At 42.4% G+C, this 12,949-nt stretch overlaps 1 protein-coding gene across 10 annotated transcripts in view; it reads right to left on the bottom strand.

The window, feature by feature from the left end:
* The window catches only part of BNC2 (basonuclin zinc finger protein 2), a 419,967-nt gene that overhangs the window by 144,616 nt on the left and 262,402 nt on the right, over positions 1 to 12,949 (bottom strand). For 9 of the 10 annotated variants that reach the window (XR_014520626.1, XM_083482228.1, XM_083482225.1 and 6 more), the window contains one exon: positions 6,555 to 6,657. Coding sequence is in view for 9 of the 10 variants with exons in the window: in XM_083482228.1 (XP_083338354.1) it covers positions 6,555 to 6,657 (103 nt within the window). In the remaining variant the exon portion in view is untranslated. Of the gene's footprint in view, positions 1 to 6,554; positions 6,658 to 12,091; positions 12,129 to 12,949 lie in introns of those variants that run through there. The other variant, XM_083482227.1, reaches the window with a different exon arrangement.

Genomic DNA, 12,949 nt, shown 5'->3' with positions numbered 1-12,949 from the left:
AGGCAAAGGGATCCCTGACCATTAGGTCCAGTCATGACCGACTCTGGAGTTGCGGCGCTCATCTCGCTTTATTGTCTGAGGGAGCCGGCGTACATGTGGCCAGCATGACTAAGCCGCTTCTGGCAAACCAGAGCAGCACACGGAAACGCTGTTTACCTTCCCGCCGGAGCAGTACTTATTTATCTACTTGTACTTTGCCGTGCTTTCGAACTGCTAGGTTGGCAGGAGAAGGGACCGAGCAACGGGAGCTCACCCCATCGCGGGGATTCGAACCGCCGACCTTCTGATTGGCAAGTCCTAGGCTCTGTGGTTTAACCCACAGCGCCACCCACGTCCCTGGTTTTGATGTTATACTGCTCCTTATAAGCATGCTTTAAAAAAACAACAAACCAAAAACCCCTCTGTCATTAGCAAGTTGTTAGAACTGACTCTCACAACTTGCTAATGACAGGGGTTTTGGTTTTTTTAAAAAATGACCTTGCACCCTATTTACCCGGGGTGAATGGCCATTGTCTGAAGCTCAGCTCCATTCATGTTCCCATCTTACTATATGCCGATGATGCAGTCATCTTGTCTTGCACAAGGGTTGGCTTGAAGCGGCTCCTGTGCCGCTGCCAGGAATATTGTATAGCCAACAGACTGGAACTGAACTTTGCAAAATCTAAAGGGCTTGTTTTCTCAAGATCTTGGAAGCCTCATAGGTGGGAGGTCAGTGGAAACCCACTGGAACAGGTTAAAAACTTTAAATACCTAGGCATTCACTTCCAATATAACACTTCCTGGAAAGACGATTGCAAGCTTGCACTTAATGGAGCAGATCCTCTAGCTCTGACTGTCACTCGTTTCTTCTTTAACAGAGGGAATCAGTCCAGCTGCACTAAAGTTCTTTAATGCCCCAAAACTCCTGTATGGCATTCCATTATGAACTGGCACAGTTAACCAATCATTGGAACACATCCAATCCAAATTTCTGCGCAAAATTCTGGGGCTGCCAAATTGCGTGCCATGTACAGCCATGTGTCTGGAAACTCGGCAAGGGCTGCTGGAAACCAAAGTGTTGCTCATCACTGTAAAATTCTGGCTCCACCTACATTTCATGTCCGATCCACCCTCTTTAACTTTTCACATACTGGCAGAACCCCACCATTCTAAAAGGCTAGCTTGCGTTGAGAGCAAAATCAGAACCTGTGGCCTATCACTCGAATCGCTGCTTAGGCTCCCACAATTGGTAGCATTCCAGACAATCAAGGGCAGAATCCTAGAGCAGGGGTCTGCAACCTTTAAGACAAAAAGAGCCACTTGGCCCCGTTTCCGAAGGGGAAAAAAACCTGGGAGCCGCAAAACCATTGCGACATTTAAAACAAATATAACATGCCTTTATCTGTGGCTGGCCTACCGGGGGTCCAAAACAGGGACGTCATCTTCCTCCTCGCAGTCGTAGACCTGCATGCGCGCTGCTGCCCTCTGATCTGACAGCGGGCGGGAAGGTGACGTCGGGACGGTGCGTGACTGATGCACGCACCGCCCCCATGTGACGTCACAGCCAGTACAGCGCCCGCCACAGTGGGGAGTGTCGGGGCGCACAAATCACCTCCTCCCCTCGCTAGTATCCGCCCCGGAGCCGCGGCAAAGGTGTAAAAGAGCCACATGCGGCTCCGGAGCCGCGGGTTGCAGACCCCTGTCCTAGAGACTGAATTCCCAATTCTTTGCAGTGAAGCCAACAAAACCTGTTCCCCATTGGGGCTTCCCACCCTCATTGGGCCAGGACATTCCATATTTACGATCCCCACCTACACAGAGCTCTTTCCCTAGCAAGATTTAACGTCTCACCGTCTGCAGTTTTGCAAGGTAGAGTCCCGAAAATCCCATCCTCTGAAAGACGCTGCCTTTGTAGTACGAAAGAGGTAGAATTCATCACACCCGTTTTATTTTTATTTCCCATTTTATGCAAAAATATGTGATAAGTATTTGGCCCCCTTACTGAAGGAAGGGGTTGATCTTCCAGGGTGTCTCGTCTGCTGAACAACTGTAGGGATGAAATTGTGGAGAATGTGGAAAGATTTTTGAATGACACTATGAAATTACGTCACCATGGGTCCTAAGAGCCATCTTTGTACATCACGATAACTGGACAGTTTTATCCTGAAGTATCTCCTACTATGTTTCGTTAACTGTGTTGTGTTCTTATCCATGTATATGATGCACTTTTCTATGCCAATAAAGGAGATTGATTACACACACACACACACACACACACACACACACACACACACACACACACACACAGTGATACCTCGGGTTAAGTACTTAATTCGTTCCGGAGGTCCGTACTTAACCTGAAACTGTTCTTAACCTGAAGCACCACTTTAGCTAATGGGGCCTCCCGCTGCGGCTGCGCCGCCGGAGCCTGATTTCTGTTCTCATCCTGAAGCAAAGTTCTTAACCTGAAGCACTATTTCTGGGTTAGCGGAGTGTGTAACCTGAAGCGTATGTAACCTGAGGTACCACTGTACCTCAATCTGACTCTCCTTCTTTCTCAGCTATTGTGTGTACATCACTTTATGCAACATTTATCTCTGTATAAAGTAATCCTTTTTTGCTTTCCTCGTCATCCTGCCAGCAGCTGCCACCATACCAGCATGAGGACTTGCCTCATGTCAGCCAGATGGGCGGGGTATAAATAAATTATTATTATTATTATTATTATTATTATTATTATTATTATTATTATTATTAAAACCACATGGACCAGGCCAAGGAACAACCTCCCATATCACCAAGGCCTGGATAGCTTCAGCCAGGACCTTCACAAGCCCAATCTCCTGAGCCTGAGGGATTTAAGGCCACCCACAGCCCTCTCACCCATCCAGCGATGCAAGGAGTGCGCAAGGCAGAAGGCTATGGAGTGAGCACAAGGGAGTGCCGGATTTCAGGCCAGAGGGTTGGCCCCCCATTAGGAACAGAGTCTGGGAGAGGTTTGTGTGGAACCATAGGCTTTAAAAACGCTAAATTTTCTTTGGACCTTCATGGGCTGTGTGTTCAGGAGCTGTCCATGGTGATGCAACTTCTGTCCTACCTTATTCCGTGGGCTCCTCTGCAGGACCAAAACATGACACGTTATTTTATTCTACCCTATTCTTTGTGTTCTAGTTATTTTGACACAAATGTTTTGCATTTATTTTATTTTTTTGGAAAGGGAAAAAGGTCAAAGGACAGATTCCCCCCCCTCCCTTTAACTTTCCACAAACACCCCGACTACCACACACAAAATAGTGAACATCCCTTGACAGATTCCATAGCTGCTAGAAGTTATCATGGAGTTCTCCAAAGATGGAAGACACAGAATCCCAGAAGTGTGCATTTGATGTCCCTAAAACCAGCAGTTGTACGGCTTTCAAATTTCGCACATTTTGGACTTTAAAAATATCTAACTAAGCTCTTTTTTTTAATCAGCAATGAGATATGACCAGCTATTGCTGGTGAACATAACTGGGTTTTTTAAAAAAAAAATCATGGTACAATAAAAGACAAACTAATCTTCGAAGAACTATAAAAAAAGAAAAACTAAAAGAATGGAAAACAGAATTAAAAATACAAAATACTCTCTCAAAGCTGTATCTTAACTTTTTTTAATAAGATTTTTTTTATATATTGGTTTTACATGAATTTATACATAGTAACTTTAACTACTCCAAAACATGAAAATAAAAAGGTTATTTCAAATCTTTGGACATCCTCCCCACCCTTCATGGGTTCCAATTCCAAATAATAATAATCTTTTCTGCATCTTTTCCCATTATCCATCTATTATATAATCGTAGTTACCAAAATTCATTTCACATTACAAGTGTCATACAGGAAAAAAAGATGAGCCTTCCTAACTTGCCTGGGAGCCTCCCTCTCTTCTCACAGCCTCTCACCCTGTGAGATCTCTCCTTTCCTTCCTCTCACAAAGGGTCCTTCAAATTAATAACAAGCAAGCATGTAAAATTTGCCAACCAGTCTTACTCTGACAGCACTGAAGCCCATGGTTTTGCAACAAACTTTATATTCAAGTGAGGCAAGACCAGTGCCATGTAGTGCTTGGGCCTGACCAGATAGAATAACATAAACTCGTGGCTTAGTGGGCATGATTCATACAAATTTAAGTCCCGCTGATTTCCAGAGGAGAGCAAGTGGATGTTGGTGATCTTTTGGACTAGGAAACTGCAGGTTTGAAATACCTGTTCAGCTTCCAGGCTGGCCAAATCACAGTTACTCTGCCTAAATGAGTTACAGGTGAAGGGAGGCAGAAGAAGAAGAAGAAGAAGAGGAGGAGGAGGAGGAGGAGGAGGAAGAGAAGGAGGAGGAGGAGGAGGAGGAGGGAGAAAGAGAAGGAGGAGGAGAAGAATGTGATCTAAAGTTGGGGTCCTATTTAAAACTCACATAACTCTTGTTTAATACAGCTGTGTTGGTTTCCAGACCCAAAGGTGTGTTTAAAGCCCTAATTTACTTAGGCCCCAAATATCTGAAAGACCATCTCCTTCCCTTTGGAACCTCTCAGATACTAAGATCAGCAGAAGGGGCCCTCTTAGCAGTACCACTGGTCTACAAAAATCAGGGGGTGGCAGCCTGGGAGATGGCATTCTCTGTGGCAGCCCCTAACCTGTGGACACACTTGTTTACCCCTGCCTTTGACACCATATATGTAGATGGACCCACCCTATTCTCTTGACTGTGGTTTGGCTTGACTGATTCTAACAATGTATTTTTAAAATGCTGTAATCCTGTCCTGGGACCTCATGGTGAAGGGTGGGTAAGATATCAAATAAACAAAGTTTGCAACACCCCATGTACAGCACCCTGAGATCCTAGAGGATTGTAACCTTTTGAAAGTGACGGTGATGATAAACAAAATAGATAAAGGATATGCACTCAAGCCCTCTTCCAATGAAATCAGTACCTGTCCTTATCCTATCCTTAAAACCAGACTTTAAAAATATATTTGATGATTCAGCAAAGTGGGGGGGGGGGGTTACAAGAATCACTAAGAGTGAAGACACAATAATACAGGCTGGATAGTGAAAGTAACATTTGCCAGGAATGTTATTTGCCAGGTGGATTTCTGACTAATGGGGGTGCTGTGGTGGGGGATCCTACCTCCTACCCACCCACCCCCACAAGTTAGAGCTGTGTAAAGAGTAAAGCAAAACATACCTTCCAGCTCATGCCCTGAGTTATAGATTATCTAAGTCATTGTGCCACCTCTTATGAGGGTGAACCACCATCAAGATTTTCACTCAACCAGTTCAGAATATACCACCTTCTTTCTGCTATCCAGGCTCTGAAAGACAGACTCTGGTATGTTTGAATTTCCACCAAACTCTGGCGTACTGGTTGCTTCTTATGTGTAATGTGAGCTCCAAGCACAACTGTAGTATAAACAAATATGGTCCTACCATGAGATAATCTAAGGCAGGGTGGTTTAAATTAATATTCCCCCACCCCAATGGAACAATGGGGAGCTGGCATGGACTGCACTTGCTATAAATTCAGATTAAGGCCAAGTCTTTGCCAAGAGGCAGTGAACATGAGTTGGATCCATTAACTTATTCTAGATCCAACTCCATGATCCAGAATTTAAGTTCAGAATAACTTAGGTTCTGCTGAAATCAGTAGGATAAGTTAACAGTGACGTCAATGGGAGCAAAGTTCAACTAGCTTAGTCTAGCTCCAGCTAATAAAATATATATTTAACGCATGCAGCTTTCAGCTTGTTTCCAGTACTCACACTGAGGACTACCCACATGGTAATGATTTTAAAAGCATTGCTCTGCCTCATCACAAGAAAGGGCAAAAGTCATCCATCAGTGCCAGAAACAGCCCTGAAGCATGACTGACAAGGATCTGGAAAACTCATCTCATTAAGATTGCCTGGAGTTGCATGGCAACCACACGCTTAAATACCATGCCCAGGAAAGGAATGTTAGCAACTGGCGAATGGTTATTAAGACCTTCAGGGTGCAAGGCAGGTTTCCATAGCAACAGCCACACCACCACTTCCTCTTTCAAGGCAGCTGGAACCATTAGCTTGACACAACTGCTATCCTATGCACAACTGATCTCTTAGTGCAACCTCAGTAGCAAATTTCAACAGTCTGCTTTGACACAGCTTCAGTTTTGAGTCTAAACAATATTGTGGCGAAAGACACGGAAAGATTCTGCCTCAGGTACCAAAATGTGTCGGGGTGGCCCTAGATCTAAATATCTTGTTGAACTACTCAATTGTGAGAACCGAAATAGGCTAGAATATGCTATTTTGAATGCACGCTGCACAATACTCATTTCTTCCACCGTCATTCAATGCCATGTGTTGGAACAACAGGAACCTCCACTGTTCTGTTGTCTACAGAGCACAAAGCAAACATGCATATGCCATAGCACACTTCTTCTGATGTCAGATAAACTTACAACGGGTATGTAGGTGTCAATATGTAAAAGTAATTAAGCAATTGATATGTTATATGCACACATTGAGGTAAACATGACAAGGAGAAACAGAAAGGAGTTCTTACCATGTGCCACCCATCCATGTTTACACTGATCGCAGGTTCTCAAGTTTATCTTCCCCGGTTGGAAACATTCACACGTGCAATTTACCAGTGTGCAGCGTATGGCCTGGAAGGAGAAAAGGAAAACCAACTTCTATAAGCATCTTACTAGACGAATAATCACATAAGAAGTAGAATTTTTATAACTCGCTGCATGTCATGTGCATTATCTTAACACATGTACTGCTTACATCAGACCCTGGAGGGAGGGAGGTCAGAATCGTCATCCTATATTGCCTGGTAAAGAATAACAGCAGGCGATTTGGTAAAATTCAAGATTCAGATGAGATTTGAACTTCCAGGTTCAGAATAGTTAACCTTCTTAGCCACTACACCAGGGCTCTGGAACCTGCAGATGTTGTTTGACTCCAACCATCATGAGCCCTAGCATGGCCAGTGGTCAGAGATAACAATGTCTGGAGAGCCACAGGTTCCCCATTCTGCACTGTATCAGATCTCAACACATATTCAGAGCACTATTTGGAATCTTGGCTATTATCAGAGAAATATGCAGCATTGTTTTGTTTTGTTTTTTAAAATAATCTTTAAATATATGCTTTCAGAATATTTTTCATTTTCATTTCCCTACTGCACATATAACAAAATGTAAAACAAAAATTGACATGAAATGGCGTGCTCTAGTTTCATCCCAGGGGAAGGGGGCTGTCATAAACAATAACTTTTTTGTTGTCACAGAACAATTCCAATTATAGGATGCATTAAGCCATCACCATCGTGAAAATGAATAAACACACTTAAATAATGTAGACCGAAGTCCCCATTTGGTTTATAAGTGTGGAAGACAATGTGTGTGTTGTACAAATTTCAGCTTTCCAAATGCCCGAAGGATGGGGGGGGGGGGGTTAAGCTAGTTATCTCTTAACGCTGTAACATGTAATTTTTGTTGTAACTAAGAATGAAGTACATACTTAAATATACATAAATACGGAGCAAAGGTCTCTCCACTCCATTGAAGAAGAAGAAAGTTCTCAAGTTTCTTTTTTGGAAACTTGTGAAATATTTAATTCAGCTAAGCATCAGAATGGTCACTGGCTCCAAGTGTTCCCTAAGCAGCAATACAATGATGGAGATAGAGAAGAGAATTGATTCAGGAACCATAGAGCAAATTTCATTTGCTGCATTACTTGTACAAGGCACAACTGTTCAACTTTTGACAATTTGATGTGCCCTTTAGAAACATGTCCCCCACCATCTGAAAATGAAATATAAGTAGGTAAGATTGAAACACATACGGTATGAAAAGAAATATTACTTTGGAAGGGAAAGATGGATAATTTCTTTAAACTATAAAGCAAATACATAAATAATGACCAAGACGCTCTCTTTTTAGGCCAAGACCTCAGTTTTTTAATAGTTCTATAGATGACCTGTGCTCCCTAAACTACTAGTAGTAAATTTATGGCATGCATTTAAGCTTAATTTGCACACATATTTTTGAAATGGAGGGTATTATATTCATCATTCACACATTAACAATGTACTGTAACTACTGGAAATGCCAGGAAATGATCACTCTACCAATTTAGATGCAACCAGTGATTACTTTAGGGTCAGAGGAAGGAGGTTTGGTACCTGCACTTGCAAGAACATCAGAATTCCCTGAATGCAGCAGCAACTGATTTATGGAAATGCAAATCGCCACATTATAGGAAATAACCACCATTGTCTTGAAACAGTGGTTTTAGCTGCAATCTTTTATATATACACCTACTCACTCAGGCATCCCACTGCACTTGGGAGAGATCTACCTCCAAGTATAGATAGTTTGCATCACACCGTTTATTAATTAAAGTTATAGGCCAGGAGAAGTTTTGCTGGCCTGTTGCATATTGTTGGCTTTGCAAAACTGCAACCCTCTGACACAGCTAAGCCCACTCCGTTTAGTCCACAGGAGTTCAAGAGCAGCATTTGGGTAGCAGAGGCAGGCAGTGGGGGCAGGCAGTAAGTAAATCCCTCTTGTACATGCATAGTGCCCCACATATCTCACAGCTCATGTCCTTGCGTGATATTACCAACCCCATTCAAATAAATGTGACATCCCTATGAGCAAGAACCGTATTTTCCGCTCTATAACACACACTTTTCTCCTCCTAAAAAGTAAGGGGAAATGTGTGTGCGTCTTATGGTGTGAGTGCAGGTGGCATTTCCCCCTCTAAAAACTAGGTGCGTCTTATGGAGCGAAAAATACGGTTAGGTGCATTTGCAAATGCATAGATCATGTTTGATTAATTTTTTCGGTTGTTCTCCGATTAAAATCTGGCTGCTTTTTCCTTACATGATTTCCAACAAAGGTATATTTTCTACATTCCTTTCGCTTTTCTTTCTTCAGCTGCTGCTTCATATCAGACTCTAAAAAGTATTGCTGGATGCAAGCGCACGGGGGTGGGTGAGTTTGTTGTATTGCACCTGACAGTTAAGAGTTTATCAACCAACGTCAACCGACCAACTGTTCATTAGCAAGGTTGTAAAACATCGTTGTACCTAACGGTAATTAAAGGAATTAGAAATATGAAATATAAGGGCACCCACGAAATTGCTGAGTAGGCAAGAATAATATATGTGATTGCGAGTGACCAGACGAAGCACGGAGGGTTCTACCGAAAGGTCTCTCTGTGTTCAATACTTTATTGACTCAGTAATATATCAGATCTCCCCTAGTCAGTAATGGTGTCTTTCTCTAATATGTTCATTAATTAATGAACTCAGTAATTAATTGCAACTGCAAAAGGGCAGAAAGCATTACGAAGTGCAGCTCCTTCTACTAACAAATGCTTTCTTTCAAATTCAGTTTTTAGCACATATTTCACAGTTTCCTGATGTTTATCTTACAAGTGGGTGCAGCAACATCACCCCGTTACAACTGTGAGCCTTGCTAAATTATCTCTATATTGAAAGTTCAGAATAATTTTCAACATACTCCACCTCTCCCCTCTTTCTTTCATTTTTTGTTTTGAAAAAGATCATTCGGTTGGTTATTACAATTAGATTCAGGCTGAAATGCAGTTTGGGTTTTTTAGTTCAATATTACAGTTTATTGTCTGAATTCAAATGACTCATTTAGCTATGTTTAAAATTATTAAAGGGGGGGCTTCCTCCTTCATTTGTGTTTCATTCGCATTGTTCACAAGAACAAACATTCAAGGAGATTTCAGGTCAACATTTAAGACCTCTCAATCACCTTATATCAGGTTTCAACAATAAATTATATAACATCTGAAAATGCTATAAGGTTGCAAGGTGAATGACAGGAAATTACTGTAATCACTTGCATCCTGATCCTAAATACATTTACTTGAGCATCTGTTTCATTGATTTTTTTATCATCTATTTCCAAATAAGTATGGTGACTAAGAACCACTTTTCTTATGTAAACACTGACATAGCTCTTCATGGTGAAATGTAGCAATAATTCTAAAACAAACAGTCCAATGCTAACATAACCTTAGCATCACCATTCTTTAACACGACCAAAAACCAGTCAATTAAATGTCAAGTGTATTTGAACCCAAATGACAGCAATGGCAGGGCGAATCTGCCCCTCCCCCCAAATTTAAGATGCATAATTTTTGCTATGAACCATCCAATCACCAACGAGATGCGCCATCTTTGATTAACATTATCCAGGGGAACAATTATATCGGGTCCCTGTGTTTACCCAAATAAGAAAGTGTTCCGAATGAACAGAAACAATTATGAAAACTAGAGAGCTATTATTTGGTAAACAGAAACTTGTTGATAAAAATTGGCATCAGAGGGAGAGGGGGCTGGGAGAATGGCAATTTCCAGCATGTTCTGTATCACCTGTAAAATATAAGTAACAATTTTAAAAACTTAAAAAATGGGATGAGAGACTGTATTTAGCACAGCAGGAGCTTGTATATTGCTGCCGCAGTGGGGGTAAGATAACTTTTTCTTGTCAAAGTCCACATGTCAACAGTGGGTGAGTCCTAGGCTAGTTGTGTGTTGAGTCATAGCCATAGCTGTCAACTTTTCCCTTTTCTTGTGAGGAATCCTATTCAGAATAAGGGAATTTCCCTTAAAAAGGGGGGGAAGTTGACAGCTATGGTCATAGCCCAAATGCTCAGGCCTTGACCCCAAAGTAGGCTGGAGGCCCCTTGTTTTTCCTCTCTGCCCTGCCACCACTTTTCCTGTCTTTTTCTCCAATTCCCATCCCCTCCTCCTTGCCATCCATAAGAAATTGGGTTGAGGACAGGCTACAGATTTCCAACAAGCAGTAGCCTGGCAAAACCATAGGCGCCGACTCCATGGGGCTTGAGGGGGCTGGAGCCCCCTCAAAAAAATTTTTGGGGGGGCTCAGCCCCCCCAATAATCTCGGGCGCCCTTCCAACAGAGCGCCGCCGCCGTCCCCCGCCTCCTCCTTCGCCAGCCAGCCAGCCAGCCGCGCGCCCTAATGGCGGGGGCTTCTGCCTCGCTGCTTCGACTGCCAAGGCACTGCCGGAAATCCCGCGAGAACAGGGGAATCCCGACTGGCCACACCTCCCAGCCAGCCCATCGGCTGGCGGGGGGGCGTGGCTTGCCCTATTTAGGGCCGGAGCCACTTTATTTGAATATTCATGAGCTTATTTATTATTCATGAGCTTTCCCGGGCCCCCCCAATATTTTTTACAAGTCCGCGTCCCTGGGCAAAACTGAACTGTGTCGAGAATGAAAATCTCAAATGACCTTTTGTAACGTGATGCAGTATTTTATTTGATTTCTTGAATTGGTTTTCAAAAGCTGAAAAAAAGGGGGAGCACTGAGAGGTTGTTACACACACACACACACACACACACACAATTTCAAGATGGGCTTCCAAGAAAGAATTTTTTTTTTTTTAAGCACTCACTGTATATAGCTTTGGTAGATGATGGGAAAACCTTTGGGCCCCCAAAGTATAGGTGCAGCCTAAATTACATTACAGTGGTACCTCAGATTACATATGCTTCAGGTTACATACGCTTCAGGTTACAGACTCTGCTAACCCAGAAATAGTGCTTCAGGTTAAGAACTTTGCTTCAGGATGAGAACAGAAATCAGGCTCCGGCGGCGCAGCGGCAGCGGGAGGCCCCATTAGCTAAAGTGGTGCTTCAGGTTAAGAACAGTTTCAGGTTAAGTACGGACCTCCGGAACGAATAAGTACTTAACCTAAGCTATTAAGTACTTAACCTGAGGTACCACTGTACTTCACACACAAATAAAAGGGTATAGCCCACTAGAGGCAGATTTGAGAAAATGGTCCCTATCTCATCTCTGGGCTTAGCTAGGGAACAAACCAAGGGCTGTGAGCAGAATCACCATGGCAAGGTTCAAAAACTGGATCACAGTCCAGGTGATTAGATGTGGGAATCAAGTTTAGAAGCGTTTTAAGTCGCCATTATGGAAGATATTAAAAGAGAACTGTCAAACAAATTTAAAAAGATTAGCTATGACTGCCGAGGAGCATTGTAATGAGATTTACTACCAATATAAATAAACCCCACCTGCATAACTGGCCTGCATTCACTTAAGAGTAAAACACAAGATCTTTTTTTGCTGACTCAGACTGGAAGAGAGAAACTAAACACTACCACCACCCAAGGAGATATTACGGAGGAAATGTATAGATGTACTACAAGCGGAATGTGAAGGCAGATTCAGGGTGCAATAAGCCAGGGCCCCCAAGAAGCATTAGGTTCTGCCATGTAAATAATCCACAAGTAGTTAGAACATCAAATAAGTTTTCTAGACATAGGCCTTACACAGTGTTTCTTGCATTTCCAGTAAGATTATAAATGTCTCCAAGGAACCCTTATAATATCAATGGAAAAGTCATAATTCCATCTAAATCCATCCCTATGCTAGTTATATGGCAGATCCACTTTCCCTTTAAAAACCCTATTTCCACTAAAATCATGTTTAAAGACAAGAAGACAATCTAAAATAAGCCCTGTGATTTCATTAAGCACCAAGGTTTTTTAGCAGTGCTTCCTATCTTTGGGTCTAACTCAAGGGTTTAGAAATGCTGTTCGATATCATATTACAATATGTTAGCATTAGTGGTAATGGTAGCTTTTCAATAACGGGGGCAGCGGGGAGGGGAGGCCTGGTGGCCTGAGAATGAACAAATCAATCCAGTATTAATTGATTGAAATGCTGGTGGTGGCAGGGAGAAGAATTGATGTACTGATACGGCTGTTGATGAAATTACTCTAGTTTGTGCTGTAGTATGGGAGGAAAGGAAGAATTGATAAAATGAGCCTGATATCAATTGTTTGAAAAGCAATAGATAATAATAAGAGTCCTATAACTGGAGGTCACATGAAGGTCATTTATTCCAACTGCTGATACAAAATACAAAA

The sequence above is a fragment of the Podarcis liolepis genome, assembly GCF_965112155.1.
Source record: "Podarcis liolepis genome assembly, chromosome: 17".
In the NCBI taxonomy this organism is placed as follows: Eukaryota; Metazoa; Chordata; class Lepidosauria; order Squamata; family Lacertidae; genus Podarcis; species Podarcis liolepis.
This window is presented reverse-complemented; position numbering and strand designations above follow the sequence as displayed.